Genomic DNA, 18,471 nt, shown 5'->3' with positions numbered 1-18,471 from the left:
TCCAACATTTTTTTTTTTTCCTTAGGATTGTCTTGGCTATGTGAGCTCTTTTTTGATTCCATATAAAGTTTAAGGTGTTTTTTCCCAATTCTATGAAGAAAGTCATTGGTAGCTTGATGGGGATAGCATTTAATCTATCTCCATACTGGCCAAACTTTGGCCAGTAAGGCCATTTTCACGATATTGGAAATGCAGAGATCACTTGCTTTCTATGATGCTCTTGTTGGGAACTGTGTATTGCAGCTGTTCCTATTTGGCCATCTTGGTGGAAATCACTGAAATGCTTTTTAAATTAACTTCATTATAATCAGGATGTGCATGACTGGGAGAGTTTCAGTCCCAATTCCTAAGTTTTAGGAACTAAAAACCAGGAGGAAATTTCATCAACAAAGTAGCAATCAGAGACACATGTTGGAGTGACCTGCACTCCCCTGGGCAGACACTAACTCCTTCTATCTCCTTCCACACCTTAACGTCCCCAACTGCAGTCCCTCATTAGGCTTGGACAATTCCTGCAAGAGACTTAGGGAGACCAGCTCCACAGGCTGCTATGCTCTGACCTTTACCCCCATGGGGGACCTTGACAGGTTCTACTGGTAGCTCTCTGAGATCTGGGCCATAGGTAAGGCCAAGAACAAGGTGGGTTGAGAGCCAGGGGTGTGTGCATGTGTGCATGCACATGTCTGTGTGTGTGTTAGGGAGTAGTTCAAAGGAAGAGGGGTTAGGGTGGGTTGGATAAGGTAGTGAAGCATGGCTTCATCCAGGGATGAGAAGTCTAAATCTGGAAGGAAAGAGGTGGAAATAGGGAGAATGGCTTTTTCTATCAGAGAGAGCTGAGGGAGGAAGTGGCAACAATGAGAGATGTTCTGGGTTTGAAAGAAGGTAGAAGTAAGTTGCCAAAACCCACTTACAGGGACACTCTAGAGGGAGTCTGTGTCCCATCCTTTGAAACCAGAGACCACCCTCACACTCCTGGATCTCTCTGCAGAAGCTGTCAGATGCCTGGGCCCTTCCCTTCCCAGAGATGCCACGTTTAATCCCACTACAGTCCCTGCTCCTCTTCTCTCTGTCCTCCCATCCCAATGCCCCAGCCCTGGGGCACAGCCTGAGCTGCACATGCTGGAGAGGGCTGGTTAGCGGCTGTGTACAGGGACTTAGACAGCTTCTTTGTTGTCTTTCTTTTCATACTCTTCTTTCCACAACCAAACCATTCAAGTAGGAGGTGTGGGGCAGGAGTTTGAGAGGAGGTAGCCTGGTCATGGAGACAGGGAGATGAAGCCATGCTTCACTATTACTCTTTGCTGCTGTGTTCTTTTCTTACCTCCACACAAATTCTCTCCTCACCTTGACTGACAGGATATCTCATCCTCCGCAGTGGAAGCTTCTGCAAGACAAGCTGATCCCTTTCTTCCTAACACTCATGGCTTCACCTGCTGAATTTGAGCACATGCTGACACAGATACACATTTCTCCAGGCTCTAAATCCCTTCCTCATGATTGAGGATGTGGTCACACCCATGCCTACGCCCATATACCCCCTTTCTCTTTATCCCTTAGTGGATGCAACATTTACTCTTCTGGAGGAGTCAGAAAAATTTGCCCAAGAAAGGTGCATTTCAGAGAGCAATGACATTAAAATTGGATATTCCAAGGGGCACAGGAGTTGGCCAGTTATCTAGAGGAACACTGAAAGCAGGGTGCAGCCCAGTCTTGACCTTGTAAGGACAGATCTCCAGGAACTCTGATGTTGTCACTGGTCACTGAGAACATGGACAGAAGGTGCTTCAGGTCTGTGAGGGTCAGAGATGCAGAGGTCCACAGAGCTACCCCAGCCCCAGGAGAACTTTGTATTTCATAATATCCCCTTGGGCAGTGATCAGAGCCCAAATGGCCTTCTATCACCACAATAGCTATGATGGGGAATTACAGAAGACTCTTGACCTGGGTCTTCAGTCTAAGATCATACATTTCAAATAGAGAAGAGGGGACAGTCCAGGCAAGAAGAACACATGCAATGTTAAAAACACATCATTATTAATCATATTCAGAGTTATCAAGTATTTCAGGATTAAGGAACAAGGACTAAATGGGATAGACTGAGGCACAGTTTATTTTTAGGAAGCCCTTTTGCAAACCATACAATATATAATAGAGAACTGACCAAAGGCAACAGTGTAGAGATGGAGAGGAGAAAACAAAACAAGTCCCATAAAGAAGGCAGAAAGATGTTTTTGGTTGATCAAAGTGAGTTTGGGCCAAATATATGGAGGCTGCTTCATTGCAGGAAATCACAAAGCCATCCAGGGCAGGAATGTTGATTTTGAAGTGACTTCCATGCTAAAGCTTGCTTGCTGGGATCCTGATGCCTCTGCACAGGAGTTGGCCAGTTGTCTAGAAGAACATGGAAAGCAGGGGGCAGCTGGCCTTGACTTTGCAGGGACAGAGAACTCCAGGAACTTCGATGTTGTCACTGGTCATTTACTGAGAACATGGACAGAAGGTGGTTCAGAGTTCATGGGAAAAAGAGGCAGGTTTGTGGCTGAGGAGCAGTGCCAATGGGGAGAGTGGCAGTGTCCAGAGAAAGCCATCAATAGTTGGTGGATCCTTGAGATCCAATATTCAGTGGACAGAGGATTAGAGGGGCTTTGTTTCTTCCTCTGTCATTGAAACCAGGACTGAAGAAGGGCCGCAGAGGTCCTGTAAAGGCACATTCAGAGAAGGTGTAGATGAGGGAGCCATGATCAGTGATGTTGTAGAAAGAGACCATGCCAGCCTCATAGTCCAGGAAAATCCCAACTTGGCATGGAGGTACCTTAAGGTGGAGGGGAGTCTGGGGGTCAGTGCCGGCCTCATATTTTTGTTTGTTCCACAGCCAAATTGTCCAGAAGCCACTCTTGGAACTGAGCAAAAAGTGCCCCTTCCTGCGCACAGAGTCACTGCAGACACCCAGGTCCCAGGCCTCCTTTCCTGTCACATCTACCTCCCAGTAATGTTTTCCAGAGTGGAAGTGCTGGGCACCCAGGACCATAGGATAACTATCAAATCTCTCTTCATTTCCAGGTATGTTCTGCTGGGTCTCTCCAAGCCTCACTTGTCTCCGATCTTCTGAAAGTATAAGCCATGGATTGGCTGTGTCTGGATCCAGAGTGATGTGGACTGCAGAGAGAGGACCACAGTCAGGCCTTGCATGGGAAGAGTCAGTAACTCTGTGCCTGTGGTGGGAGGATTTTGTGTAAACTCTAGGGCAAGCATGAGGCGTAAACCTCCCTGTGTAAGAAAATGACCAGCAGTCAGCTCTAGCCTTGGCCCTGACCTTTGAAGAAACCATCTTCCCTACCTCTGTCTCTGCTCCACCATCTCTCCTCAAAGTTGCCATCCAGGCTCCCTGACCCTGGGGATCTACTCTGTACCCCCATTATCCCCCACAAAACTCCTAGAGCTTGCCTCACCTGCATGTGTCCTCAGCATTTTCTTCAGCCCTGGCACATGGCACACACTCTTGAGTTCTGGAGAGACAATATCCAGGTCCTTCAGGTTACAGGACTCACTCCTGGGGGAAAGAGAGTTTGAGACTCCTGTCTCCTACTCCTATCCCAAACCCTAACACAGTAACCTCCATTGTGGAAGATTCTGATAATTTAATTCAACTTAAATTTACAAACACTTCTGGTGTTCAAGTCTCCAGGGGTAGGTGCGAGAGGCAAACAATGCAGGATTTAGTTACTACCCAGGAGTTCCTGGTTATAGAAGGCTCTGCAGCATTTGGACAGTCTATCTCTCCTCTCCAAGCCTGAGGTCACCAGGCAAATGCACTCAATTTCATTTTATCGGCAAGCCATATGAGACAGGCTGAATCATTTCTGCAAGGAACCTCAAGGAATCTTGCCCACACTGTGGGTCTTACTCATGACTCTTTCTGGCAGGTAACTGGTTAGATTCCACTGAGAAAGAGTCCCAGCAGGCTGTGTCCCAGTAGCCTGAATTCTGGGAAGACTCAGAACTTCCCAGAATTTCCCCTGTTTGGCAGGACTTTATTGTGTGAGGATGTTATGATCCAACTACTATGAGCAATCACCAACTAAGATGTCCATTTATTAGCTTTCTGAGACCAGAAAATATTTTATAGAAGATGAAGTCTTTGAGAATAGGGAGCCAGATGGGGAAAACTTCAGTGTATGTATTTCTAATACAGTAACCTTTGTCATAGGCATATATGCTTTCTTCTGGCCCCTCTTCTAACAAAGAGAAGGTAAGGCCCTTCCTTACCTTTCCAGGACAGTTATCACCTCCTGAGGAGAGAAGAGACAGAGAGTAAGTTCTGGATTGCTGGTTCACCACTGAGATGTTAGCCCTGTGGGTGATGTGATTCACCTGTGGTCCCTGGGGGCACTTTTCCTCTCCTTCCTCTCAGCCAAGGCCCCAAAGATGATTCTGAGCAGCTTGAAGCAGAATGGATATGTGGATGCTTGTGAGGTAACCAGAAGCCCAACATGAATGTGACTTACAGCTAGGGAAGGATTATCAGCTTAAGGACTCTGACTCAAAGATCAGATTTTTATATGTTATTACAAAATATATAAATTATATATATATATAAATTTTTTTTCCAGGGGAGAAAGAAAGGAGGGCAGAGAGGGCAAATAGCCCAGCTTGGCTTAAGCCCAGAGATAATCACAGGCAGAGAAAGGCCAAGTTCAGGTGTCTACAAACTGCTCTATTCCACTTGTGGGCCAGCATTTGTTGGGAAGGAAAGGTTGGTTAGTTAAAGGTCCCTCCTGTACTTAATATTGTCCCTTCCTGTATGTGAAACTAAATCACGGAGAATATTTTTGTTGTAGGGGTTGGGAACCATTACATAGGAGCTAGCAGGCTCCTAGACTCTGTCAAAAGTGTGTTAGAAAGCCTGGTTCAATGTTGGACAGAAGAGAGCCTGCCAAGTTAACCCAATACGGTTAGGTTTTTTGCACAAACCAGAAAGAAATGGCTCATGACCACTCTGACTGACAGTGAACAGGTGTGGGAAAAGGACTACAGAATATTAGAGCAGACATTGCTGGCAAGATGGCTGAATAGGAACAGCTCCGGTCTGCAGCTCCCAGTGAGATCAATGCAGAAGGTGGGTGATTTCTGCATTTCCAACTGAGGTACCCAGTTCATCTCACTGAGACTGGTTGGACAGTGGGGGCAGCTGATGGAGGGCAAGATAAAGCAGAGTGGGGCATCACCTCACCTAGGAAGTGCAAGAAGTTGGGGAACTCCCTCTTCTAGCCAAGGGAAGCCATTAGGGACTGTACCGTGCATTCCAGCCCAGGTACTGTGCTTTTCCCATGGTCTTCACAAGCCACAGATCAGGAGATACCCTCTGATGCCTATGCCACCAGGTCTCTGGGTTTCAAGCACAAAACTGGGCAGCCATTTGGGCAGACACTGAGCTAGCCACAGGAGCTTTTTTCCCATATCCCAGTGGCACCTGGAATGCCAGTGAGACAGAACCATCCACTCCCTAAAAAGGGGGCTGAAGCCAGGAAGCCGTGGTCTGGCTTGGTGGGACCCACCCCCACAGAGCCCAGAAAGCTAAGATCCACTGGCTTGAAACTCTTGCTGCTAGCACAGCAGCCTGAGCTCGACCTGGAATGATTGAGGTTGGTGGAGGGAGGGGCATCTGCCATTACTGAGGCTTGAGTGGGCAGTTTTACCTCACAGTGTAAACAAAACTGCTGGGAAGTTTGAATTGGGCAGAGCCCACTGTACCTCAGCAAGGCTGCTGTGGCCAGACTGCCTCTCCTCTCTGGGCAGGGCATCTCTGAAAAAAAAAGGCAGCAGCCCCAGTCAAGGACTTATACATAAAACCCCCATCTCCCTGGGACAGAGCACTTGCGGGGAGGGGCTGTTGTCGATGCAGCTTCAGCAGACTTAAACATCCTTTCCTGACAGCTCTGAAGAGAGCAGTGGACCTCCCAGCACAGTGTTTGAGCTCTGAAAAGGGACCAACTGCCTCCTCAAGTGGGTCCCTGACCTCGTGTATCCTGACTGGGAGACAGCTCCCTGTGGGGGCTGACAGATACTTCATACAGGAGAGCTCTGGCTGGCATCCGGTGGGGTACCCTTCTGGGACAAAGCTGCCAGAGGAAGGAACAGGCAGCAATCTTTGCTGTTCTGCAGCCTCTGCTGGTGATACCCAGGGAACAGGGTCTGGAGTGGACCTCCAACAAACTCCAACATACCTTCAGCAGAGGGGCCTGTTAGAAGAACTAACAAACAGAAAGGAATAGTATTAACATCAACAACAAGGACATCCACTCAGAGAACCCATTCAAAGGTCACTGACTTCAAAGACCAAAGGCAGTATATTCAGGAAGATGGTGAGAAACCAAGGCAAAAAGGCTGAAAATTCCAAAAAACAGAATGCCTCTTCTCCTCTAAAGGATCACAACTCCTCACCAGCAAGGGAACAAAACTGGATGGAGAATAAGTTCGAAGAATTAGCAGAAGTAGGCTTCAGAAGGAGGGTAATAACAAACTCCTCTGAACTGAAGGAACATGTTCGAACCCAATGCTAGGAAGCTAAGAACCTTGGATAAAGGTTAGAGGAATTGCTGACTATAATAACCAGTTTAGAGAAGAATGTAAATGATCTGATGGAGCTGAAAAAGCACGAGAACTTTGTGAAGCATACACAAATATCAATAGCTGAATTAATCAAGCAGAAGAAAAGATATCAGAGACTGACATCAACTCAGTGAAATAAAGTGAGAAGACAAGATTAGAGAAAAAAGAGTGAAAAGAAATAAAGCCTCCAAGAAATATGGGACTATGTGAAAAGACCAAATCTATGTTTGATTGGTGTAACTGAAAGTGATGAGGAGAATGGAACCAAGTTGGAAAACACTCTTCAGGATGTTATTCAGGAGAACTTCCCCAACCTAACAAGGCAGGCCAACATTCAGATTCAGGAAATACAGAGAACACCACAAAGATACTCCTTGAGAAGAGCAACACCAAGACTATGTAGTCATCAGATTCACCAAGGTTGAAATAAAGGAAAAAATGTTAAGGGCAGCCAGAGAGAAAGGTCAGGTTACCCACAAAGGGAAGTCTAGCAGACTAACAGTGGATCTCTTTGCAGAAACCCCACAAGCCAGAAGAGAGTGAGGGCCAATATTCAACATTCTAAAGGAAAGAATTTTCAACCCAGAATTTCATATTCAGCCAAGCTAAGCTTCTTAAGTGAAGGAGAAATAAAATCCTTTACGGACAAGCAAATGCTTAGAGATTTTGTCAGCCTCCAGGCCTGCCTTACAGGGGCTCCTGAAGGAAGAACTACACATGGAAAGAAACAACTGGTACCAGCCACTGTAAAAACATACCAAATTGTAAAGACCACTGATGCTATGAAGAAACTGCATCAACTAATGGGAAAAACAACCAGCTAGCATCATAATGACAGGATCAAATTCACACATAACAATATTAACGTTAAATGTTGATGGGCTAAATGCCCCAATTAAAAGACAGAGACTGGATAATTGGATAAAAGGTCAAGACCCATCAGTGTGCTGTATTCAGGAGACCCATCTACATGCAAAGACACACATAGGCTCAAAATAAAGGGATAGAGGAAGATTTACCAAGCAAATGGAAAGTGAAATAAAAAAAAAAGCAGGAGTTGCAATCCTAGTCTCTGATAAAATAGACTTTAAATCAACAAAGATCAAGAGACAAAGAACAACATTACATAATGGTAAATGGATCAAGGCAACAAGAAGAGCTAACTATCCTAAATATATATGCACCCAATATAGGAGCACCCAGATACATAAAGCAAGTTCTTAATGACCTAAAAAGAGCCTTAGACTCCCACACAATAATAGTGGGAGGCTTTACCACCCCATTGTCAATATTAGATCAATGAGACAGAAAATTAACATGGATATCCAGGACTTGAACTAACCTCTGGACCAAGTGGACCTAACAGGTATCTATAGAACTCTCTACGCCAAATCAACAGAATATACATTCTTCTCAGCACCACATCGTACTTTTTCTAAAATTGACCATATAATTGGAAGTAAAACACTCCTCAGCAAATGCAAAAGAACGGAAATCATAACAGTCTCTTAGATCTCAGTGCAATCAAATTAGACAGGATTAAGAAAGTCACTCAAAACTGCAGAACTACATGGAAACTGAACAACCTGCTCCTGAATGACTACTGGGTAAATAATGAAATTAAGAAAGATGTTCTTTGAAACCAGTGAGAACAAAGACACGACATGCCAGAATCTCTGAAACACATTTAAAGTGGTGTGTAGAGGGAAATTTATAGCACTAAATACCCACAAGAGAAAGCAGGAAAGATCTAAAATTGACACCCTAACATCACGATTAAAAGAACTAGAGAAGCAAGAGCAAACATTTCAAAAGCTAGCTGAAGACAAGAAATAACTAAGATCAGAGCAGAACTGAAGGAGATAGAGACACAAAAAACTCTTAAAAAAAAAAATCAGTGAATCCAGGAGCTGGTTTTTTGAAAGAACAAGATAGACTGCTAGCCAGGCTGATGAAGTAAAGAGAGTAGAATTAAATAGATGCCAAAAAAATTAAAAGGGATATCATCACTAATCCCAGAGAAATGCAAACTACCACTAGAGAATACTATGAATACCTCTATGTGAATAAACTAAAAAAATCTAGAAAAATGGATAAATTCCTGGACACATACACCCTCCCAAGACTAAAGCAGGAAGAAGTCGAATCCCTAAACAGATCAATAATAAACTGAAATTGAGGCAGTAATTAATTGCCTATGAACCAAAAAATGTCCAGGCCCAGATGGATTCACAGCCAAATTCTAACAGAGTGTACAAAGAGGAGCTGGTACCATTCCTTCTGAAACTATTCCAAATAATATAAAATGAGGAAATTCTCCCTAACTTATTTTATGAGGCCAGCATCATCCTGATACCAAAACCTGGCAGAGACACAACAAAAAAGAAAATTTCAGGCTGATATCCCTGATGAACATTAATGCAAAAATCCTCAATAAAATACTGGCAAACCATATCCTGCAGCACATCAAAAAGCTTATCCACCACAATCAAGTTGGCTTCATCCCTGGGATCCAAGCCTGGTTCAACATATGCAAATCAATAAATGTAACCCATCACATAAACAGAACCAGTGACAAAAACCACATGATTATCTCAATAGATGCAGAAAAGGCCTTTGACAAAATTCAACAGCCCTTCATGCCAAAAACTCTCAATAAGTAGGTATTGATGGAACGTATCCCACAATAGTAAGAGCTATTTATGACAAACCACAGCCAATATCATATTGAATGGGCAAAGACGGAAAGCATTCCCTCTGAAAACTGGCACAAGACAAGGATGGCCTCTCTCAACACTCCTTTTCAACATAGTATTCGAAGTTCTGGCCAGGGCAATCAGGCAAGAGAAGGAAATAAAGGGTTATTCTGTTAGGAAAACAGGAAGTCAAATTGTCTCTGTTTGCAGATGACATGATTGTATATTTAGGAAACCCCATCATCTCAGCCCAAAATCTCCTTAAGCTGATTAGCAACTTCAGCAAAGTCAAAATCAATATGCAAAACTCAAAATTTTTTGAGTTACAAAATCAATGTGCAAAACTCACAAGCACTCCTATACACCAGTACCAGACAAACAGAGAGCCAAATCATGAGTGAACTCTCATTCCCAATTGCTACAAAGAGAATAAAATACCTAGGAATACAACTTACAAGGAATGCGAAGGACCTCTTCAAGGAGAACTACAAGCCACTGCTCAAGGAAATAAGAGAGGACACAAACATATAGAAAAACTTTCCATGTTCATGGATAGGAAGAATCAATATTGTGAAAATGGCCATACTGCCCAAAGAAATTTATAGATTCAAAGCTATCCCCATCAAGCTACCATTAACTTTCTTCACAGAATTAGAAAAAAACTACTTTAAATTTCATATGGAACCAAAAAAGAGCCCAGATAGCCAAGACAATCCTAGCAAAAAGAAAAAGCTGGAGGCATCATGCTACTTGAGTTTATACAAGGCTACAGTAACCAAAATAGCATGGTACTGGTAACAAAACAGATATATAGATCAATGGACTAGAACAGAGGCCTCAGAAATAATGCCACACATCTACAACCATCTGATCTTTGACAAACCTGACAAAAACAAGCAATGGGGAAAGGATTCCCTATTTAATAAATGGTGTTGGGAAAACTGGCTAGCCATATGCAAAAAGCTGAAACTGGATCCCTTCCTTGCATCTTATACAAAAATTAACTCAAGATAGATTACAGACTTAAGTGTGAGACCTAAAACCATAAAAACCCTAGAAGAAAACCTAGTTAATACCATCAGGACATAGGCATGGGCAAAGAATTTATGACTAAAATACCAAAAGCAATGGTAACGAAAGCCAAAATAGAAAAGAACTTCTGCATAATAAAATAAACTATCATGAAAGTGAACAGGCAACCTACGGAATAGGAGAAATTTTTTGCGATCTATCCATCTGACAAAGGGCTAATATCCAGAATCTACAAAGAACTTAAATTTACAAAAACAAAACAAAACAAAACAAAAACCCATCAAAAAGTGGGCAAAGCATATGACCAGACTCTTCTCAAAAGACATTTATGTAGCCAGCAAACATGAAAAAAAGCTCATCATCAATAGTCATTAGAGGAATGGAACTCAAAACCATACTGAGATACCATCTCACACCTGTTAGAAATGTGATCATTAAAAAGTCAGGAAACAACAGATGCTGGAGAGGATGTGGAGAAATAGGAACACTTTTACACTGTTGGTAGGAGTGTAAATTAGTTCAACCATTGTTGTGAAGACACTGGAAGACAGTGGAAGACACTGGAAGACAGTGTGGCGATTCCTCAAGGATCTAGAAATAGAAATACCATTTGACCCAGCAATCCCATTACTGGGTATATACCCAAAGGATTATAAATCATTTTATTATAAAGACACATGCACATGTATGTTTATTGTGGCACTCTTCACAATAGCAAAGACCTGGAACCAACCCAAATGCACATCAATGATAGAGTGGATAAAGAAAATGTGGCACATAGACACCATGGAATACTGTGCAGCCATAAAAAAGGATGAGTTCACGTCCTTTGCAGGGACGTGGATGAAGCTGGAGACTATCATTCTCAGCAAACTGACACAAGAACAGAAAACCAAACGCCATTATGTTCTCACTCATAAGTGGTTGCTGAACAATGAGAACACATGAACACAGAGAGGGAAACATCACACACCGGGGCCTGTTGGGGGGTGGAGGCGGGGGTAGGGGAGGGAGAACATTAGGAGAAGTACCTAATGTAGATAATGGGTAGACAGGTGCAGCAAAGCACCATGGCACTTGTATACCTATGTAACAAACCTGCACATTCTGCACATGTGCACCAGAACTTAAAGTGTAAGAGAAAAAAAAAGAATTATAGAGCAGAAGGGACTTGTGAGACCATCTAGTCTATACTTTCCTACAGTGAGGCGACATATCACTGGTGCAAGATGATTCTAAGTACAACATGCACTGAGCTTTTTAAAAGTCCTGTGCTTATTTTCGTCTTTACTTCTTACTATTTGGGTCAACATTGTCAAACTATTTAGCTTTAGTTCCTCACTAAATCTCTTAATATCTCTGCACCTTAGCTCTCACACCTATGAAATGTAGAAAATAGCACCTACTTGAACGCCTGGCAGCTAATATGAGCTATTTAAGACTTTGCAGTTAATATTATGATTGCTATAAAATAAATTAGAAAAATATATCTGTAACATGTCTACACATGATTTTTTGGCTATTTCTTTAGACAAATTTTCTTTTAAACTAAATTTACTCAGAGAAAGAGATGATTTAAAGAAAAATAACATGTTAAAATCATTTAGGTAGGTCACAGAAATAGCAGAAAGTATAAAGATGCATTTATGACTAAATGTTCGGGAACCCTGTTATTTAGTCCACTTCATCTCTCTTATTTCACAGAGAAATTATGTCTAGGATCGGAAAACCCCTCAACCAAGAGTTACAGAGAGAACTGGTTGCAGGGCTAGGGCTTGGCTACTCTGTCTTAATTTTCAGTTTGGTGTTTTTAGTTATACTACATTTATTAAAACTTACCCATGGGCAGACACTCATCTAAGAGGCTTAGTGGATCTGATCATTTAATGCTTATAAAAAATCCTTTGAGACATGTACTATTATTATGCTTATTTAACATATGAGAAACTCAGTACTCACAACAATAAAGGAACTCTCAAGGTCTCACACTGAGTGTGTAGGGAAAGCAGGTACCAGGTACGGCCATTTCTGTTAACTGCTGAATGGAATATTTTCTCCTAAATCTGCACCATTTGTGCCTTGAACCCAAACCATTCATGGGTTTGAATTCCACTTTATTTAAGAACATTTCAGGGACCAGGTGTCCATTTGTTCAAATGGCAATTCCAGATAGCTCTGACCTTTTTCAGTTATTCCCTCAATCTTAGAAGGAAACCCCTCCCTGATAGCATTAGGAGAAATACCTAATGTAGATGACAGGGTGATGGATGCAGCCAACCGCCATAGCATGTGTATACTTATGTAACATGCCTGCACATTCTGCACATATATCCCAGAACTTAAAGTATAATAAAAAGAAAGAGGGAAGCCCTCCCTGTCTCACCTGCAGCAGTTCCAGTGCTGAGCCGTGGCACCTTCGCTCCAGCTCTGAGATGAGCTCTTGCAGGGCCTGGGTCTGCTGGGCCAGCTCAGCCTCTTTCTCCCCCAGGATTCTCAGCTGTTCCCTCTCATCCTTCTCCAGCTCCTGCAGTTGCTTCTGTTCTTCTTCAACTAGGAAGTTTTTTTGCTGCACAAACTCTGCGTGAATCCTAGATTTCTGTGTTTCCACCTTTCTCTTTAGTGTCAAGGGAAAGAAGCAGTTTTTACGAACATCTCCCCAGCTTTGGGAATGGAGGTATTGGTACCTATTCCTATCCCCTAGAGACTCCACTCTGGTGGAACACATACACACACACACACACACACACACACACACACACACAGTTTTGCTTAGGAGGTAGGTGGGTGAGGTTTTCTGGTACAGTGAGGGGAATGGACTTGGTGAGGGTACGCTGTAGCTGGCCCACAACCACAGCTACATGAATATATGGCATCAAGGACTTTTTTCAACCTCTCCTCCAAACCCAGTCACCACTCAAATGTGCCACTGTGTCTTCATGTCTCAGTGAGTTACTGAGGAAAAAAACACCTGTTCCCACCTCCTACAACCTCACAAAGCCAGGCTCATGCCACAACCTCTAAGTCCTGGGAAAGGGGGGGTTGGGGACATTCTTTGCTTTTCCTCTCCATTTAGTAACTGGAAGGTCACTCGATGACACATGAGGATCTGTTTTGTCACCACAACCCAACTCACCCTACCTCAATCCCAAATGTTCCTCTTCTGGGATCTATTGGGGATGGGCTCCTTCCCCTCACCTCTCATCCCTGACATGCCCCACCTCTCCTAGGAAATCATCAGTGCAGAACAAAACATTGATTCTTCATTATATTTTGGACCAAAGGTCTGGACATGGTCAAGTAACCACCCGGTCTGATGGGTATTCCTATGTCAGGCCTTGATGGTTTTCTTAAGTTTATTCCTTATAGCCCTTGTCACTTCCTGAAACGCTTAGCTAGCAATTGGGTTTTTCTCCCAGGATATTTGTCTCAGACACCCAGGTGCTGATGCCATCAATCCTCTGAGACTGGACTCAGAGGAGCTTGAAACTTTAGGGTATAGCTAGATCCTCTCAGCACCTTCTTCCAGGATTCTTGATCCTCAGGCCTGATGGGGAGCTCTCCTTTGAACCTGCATCATTTTTATTCCCCTCTATCTGGAAACCTAGAGGGCAGATGGTTTCTGGAGAGTGAGACAGACCAACTCTATCACTCCTTAGACAGGCAGAGCTACGGTTAAGGCTATGAGTCAAGGACCCTGGACCCTGCCCAGCCTTCCAGCCTAAGATCCCCATCAGTATGTCATTCTTGCCTTCCAGTCTGCTCTCCTCATTGCAATGTTCACTTCTAACTTCTCAGCCAACTCCTGCTTTCTTCTCAATTCTCCTAATGCCACCTGGAGCTTATTCTGCAGAGAAAGACAGCATATTAGTCTCTATACAGACCAAGTAATAGGGTGGGGGTAATCTTTGAGCATTTTCTCAATGCATAGCCCCCACTCCTGGGGAATGAGAAGGTTGGGTTTAGCTTATAATTCTCCTCCTACATTATACACGGAGAGAGGTAAATCCCTCCTTTCTCTAACTCCTCCAATACAGAGGTGTTCCCTTCCTGTTACCCACTCTGAAAACAAAGCACTTATCAGGGCCCATCTTCTTTCCTCCTGTTTGTGTCACTAAGGCCTCACCTGGTACTCCTGTGCAGCCTCCTCGAGAGGGACCGTGGTGTGGTCACGGTGTTTCCGTGATTGGGCACACACCAAGCAAAGGGCCTTCCCATCTTTCTCACAGAACAGGTGAAGTCTCTCTCCATGCACTGCACACTGTTTCCCCTGTGTGCCCTCTTTGGTATCCTGGCTGATTTCTCGAAGGTTGTCCACCATGTTGGCTAGCTGTCGGTTGGGGCGGAGATTCTTGAGCAGAAAGCGCTGCCGGCACACAGGACAGACACCGCCCCCATTTCTCCCAACGCCAGAGATGCATTCCTGGCAGAAGTTGTGGCCACATTCGATGCTCACAGGCTCCACGAAGGGGTCCAGGCAGATAGGGCACGTGACCTCCTCCCACATCATTGTCAAGCGTGCTGCTGAAGCCATAGCTGTGCCCTTCCTGTTAAGCAGCAGTGTGGAGACCTTTGTGGGGGCTGCCTGGGAGAGAAGAAAGGGAAAGGAGAACATGAGAAAGTCTGTGTAAGAAAAACAAAAAGTCAACATAATCCCTATCGAAATACCAATGGCAGTCTTCACAAAAATAGGAAAAAACAATCCTAAAATTTACATGGAATCACAAAAGACCCAGAATAGCCAAAGCTATCCTGAGCAAAAACGAAACTGGAAGAATCACATTACCTGACTTCAAATTATACTATAGAGCCAAAGTAACCCAAACAGCATGGTACTGGCATAAAAACAGACACATAGACCAATAAAACAGAGTAAAAAACCCAGAAACAAATCCAGACATCCACAGTGAGCTCACTTTCAACAAAGGTGCCAAGAACACATAGTGAGGATAGGACAGTCTCTTCAATAAATGCTGCTGGGAAAACTGGATATCCACATGCAGAAGAATGAAACTATACCCCTATCTCACTGTATACAAAAATCAAATCAAAATGGATTAAAGACTTAAATCTAAGACCTCAAATTATGAAAGGACTACAAGAAAACATTGGAGAAACTCTCCAGGACATTGGACTGGGCAAAGATTTCATTTAAATATCCCACAAGCATAGGCAACCAAAGCAAAATTGGACAAATAGGATCACATCAAATTGAAAAGCTGCTGCACAGCAAAGAACACAATCCACAAAGTGAAGAGACAACCCACAGAATGGGAGTAAATATTTGCAAACTATCCATCTGACAAGGGATTAATAATCAGAATATGTAAGGAGCTCAAACAACTCTATAGGAAAAAAAATGTAATAATCTGGTTCAAAAATGGACAAAAGATCTGAATAGACATTTCTCAAAAGACATACAAATGACAAACAGGCATAGGAACAGTTGCTCAACATCACTGATTATCAGTAAAATGCAAATCAAAAGTACAATAAGATATCTCACCTCAGTTAAAATGTCTTTTATCCAACAGACTGTAACAAATGCTGGTGAGGGTGTGGAGAAAAGGGAACTCTCGTACGCTGTTGGTGGAAATGTAAATTAGTACAATCACTACAGAGAACAGTTTAGAGGTTCTTCAAAAAACTGAAAATAGAGTTACCATATGATCCAGCAATCCCACTGCTAGGTATATACCCCAAAGAAAGGAAATCAGTGTATCAAAGTGATATCTGCACACTCATGTTTATTGCAGTATGTTTCACAATAGCCAAGATTTGGCGGCAACCTAAGTGTCCATCAACAGATACATGGATAAATAAAATATGGTACATATACAAAATAGAGTACTATTCAGCCATAGAATACGAGATCCTGTCATTTACAACAAAATGAATGGAACTGGAGGTCATTATGTTAAGTGGAATAAGCCAGGCACAGAAAGACAAACATTGTATGTTCTCATTTGTAGGCGCTAAAAATCAAAACAATTGAACTCATGGAGTTAGATAATAGAAAGATGGTTACCAGAGGCTGGGAAGAGTAGTAGGGAGGGTGTGTTGGGGGAAAGTAGGATGGTTAATGGGTACAAAAATGGAGTGAATTAGATCTAGTATTTGATAGCATAACAGGTGACTATAGTCAATAATTTAATTGTACATTTGAAAGAGTGTAATTGCATAGTTTATCACGGATGATCAGTGCTTGAGGTGCTAGATACCCCATTTACCCTGATGTGACTATTACACATTGTATACCTGTATCAAAATACTCCATGTAGCCCATAAATATACCTACTATGTGCCCAGAAAAATTAAAACTAAAAAAAGAAGAAAACCAAAATGATGCAAAGGAAAATAAAAAAATAAAAATGGTGGCTCACGCTTGTAATCCCAGCAGTCTGGGAGGTCGAGGTGGGTGGATCACCTGAGGTCAGGAGTTCGAGACCAGCCTGACCAACATGGTGAAACTCTGTCTCTACTAAAAATACAAAAAATAGCTGGGAGTGGTAGTGGGTGCCTGTAATCCCAGCTACTCAGGAGGCTGAGGCAGGAGAATTGCTTGAACCTGGGAGGTGGAGGTTGCAGTGAGCTGAGTTGGTGCTACTGCACTCCAGCCCAGGCAACAGAGGGAGACTCCATCTCCAAAAAGAAGAAAAAAAAAGGGCATAAAATTAATGGTAAAAAACTAGTAATTACTTTTGCATGGACCAAATAGTTTGTTTAATAAGTTTATTCTTCTGAATAACAAGAACTCCTCCATTGTTTGGCCCATTGATCCACTGAGACAGAAGGAGAAACTGAGTCCCTAAAAGAGGGAGTGAAAATTGGCAAGAACATCACAAAGCTGACAGTTCTCTCATCATGTCCATTCCTGCTTAAACCCTCAGTGCCCATTCATCTTCTCTCTGGTACCAGCAGGCCTCCATGTTGCTGAGAAACTAGTCATAAAATAGCTACTTTTAACCACGTACCTTCCATGTGCCAGAGATACTACATGCTTTGAATACATCTTCATTAATCATTCCAATATTGGCAAAAGTCAGGTGTATATGTATGTACATGAGCATATATACATGTATGTATTCACACAGAGCAACAGGAACTGGGTCAGCACTCCCTGGGCTCTTCTTTCAGCTGCTCCAAACTAAGTTTAGTTCCTGACATCACTTCTTCTATGACAAAGAGTAATTTTGAAGGCCTATACATTTCTGGTTGAACATCCTAAGCAGCCTGCCCCTCTCACCTCTGGAGGACTTTTGGACCTGGGAGTCTCCAGGATTGCAGATCTCCCCCACGCTCCTGGCTAGGCTGTAGTGCTGGCTCTCTCAGCTGCACCCAGCTCTCATCCCAGCTCAGGTGCCAGCATGGGGCAGCCGGGCCCCTTCCCCTTCTGGGTAACTCCACAGTCATGTCCACACCCCAGCCTCCTCCCAAGTCGGGGGCAGCCGGAACCCTTCCCCTTCTGGGTAACTCCGCAGTCACGTCCACACCCCAGTCTCCTCCCAAGTACGGGGCAGCAGGACCCTTCCCCTGCTTGGTAACTCCGCAGTCACGTCCAACACCCCAGCCTCCTCCCAAGTACGGGGCAGCAGGACCCTACCCCTTCTGGGTAACTCCGCAGCAGTCACGTCCACACCCCAGCCTTCTCCCAAGTACGGGGCAGCAGGACCCTACCCCTTCTGGGTAACTCCGCAGCAGTCACGTCCACACCCCAGCCTTCTCCCAAGTACGGGGCAGCCGGAACCCTTCCCCTTCTGGGTAACTCCACAGTCATGTCCACACCCCAGCCTCCTCCCAAGTCGGGGGCAGCCGGAACCCTTCCCCTTCTGGGTAACTCCGCAGCAGTCACATCCACACCCCAGACTCCTTCCAGGTTAGGAGGCCAGCGTCGGAAGCACAGAGGGGCTTGGACTGAGGGATCCCTGGTGGGAAAAGGGGCAAATGGGACCGGCTCAAGGATGGAGACTTGTTGGAAGGGGCTCTGCAACCCAGGGGCAGGGGAGAGAGGTCCCCTAGGAGGGCAGGGGTTCCTTGATCTAGTGAGGTTCACTCACCTTTACAGGGGACTCAACGCCCGGTAGCCAGCTTCCTATTTCACTTTCAGTTTCCTCTCAGAGGCAAGTCTGAGAGGAAA

The 18,471-nt window shown here is 43.9% G+C and overlaps 1 protein-coding gene and 1 long non-coding RNA gene across 3 annotated transcripts in view; one reads left to right on the top strand and one right to left on the bottom strand.

Annotated features, from left to right (window-relative positions):
- LOC135270113 (uncharacterized) overlaps positions 1–16,709 on the top strand; it is a 71,044-nt gene extending 54,335 nt beyond the window's left edge. The window contains exon 2 of the long non-coding RNA XR_010338361.1: positions 3,061–16,709. This is a non-coding gene — a long non-coding RNA (uncharacterized LOC135270113). The remainder of the gene's footprint in view (positions 1–3,060) is intronic.
- Positions 2,093–18,452, bottom strand: TRIM21 (tripartite motif containing 21). Of its 2 annotated transcripts, none has more exons than XM_012456828.3 (8): positions 18,392–18,452; positions 15,841–15,917; positions 14,461–14,919; positions 14,086–14,181; positions 12,721–12,951; positions 4,267–4,289; positions 3,450–3,550; positions 2,093–3,156 (listed from the first exon to the last, which is right to left on the bottom strand). In XM_012456828.3, exons 3-8 carry the CDS (start codon positions 14,866–14,868, stop codon positions 2,588–2,590), a joined length of 1,428 nt encoding a protein of 475 aa, XP_012312251.3. In that variant the 5' UTR covers positions 14,869–14,919; positions 15,841–15,917; positions 18,392–18,452; the 3' UTR covers positions 2,093–2,587. The 2 variants fall into 2 exon arrangements, with proteins under 2 accessions (XP_012312251.3, XP_021530779.2); XM_021675104.2 differs by having other exon boundaries at positions 14,461–14,915.
- Between the last annotated feature and the right edge of the window lie 19 nt (positions 18,453–18,471).

Source organism: Aotus nancymaae, unplaced genomic scaffold (genome assembly GCF_030222135.1).
Source record: "Aotus nancymaae isolate 86718 unplaced genomic scaffold, 86718_ANA_hifiasm-v0.15.2.pri h1tg000059l, whole genome shotgun sequence".
Classification (NCBI taxonomy): domain Eukaryota; kingdom Metazoa; phylum Chordata; class Mammalia; order Primates; family Aotidae; genus Aotus; species Aotus nancymaae.
This window is presented reverse-complemented; position numbering and strand designations above follow the sequence as displayed.

Excerpts from the sequence above, each read along its gene's own strand:
- TRIM21 (XM_012456828.3), bottom strand. The coding sequence starts at position 14,868 with ATGGCTTCAGCAGCACGCTTGACAATGATGTGGGAGGAGGTCACGTGC. Across the intron at positions 3,551-4,266 it reads GTGATAACTGTCCTGGAAAG|GAGTGAGTCCTGTAACCTGA; the intron begins GTAAGGAAGGGC and ends TCTTTCCCCCAG. Across the intron at positions 3,157-3,449 it reads AATGCTGAGGACACATGCAG|TCCACATCACTCTGGATCCA; the intron begins GTGAGGCAAGCT and ends CTCTCTCTGCAG.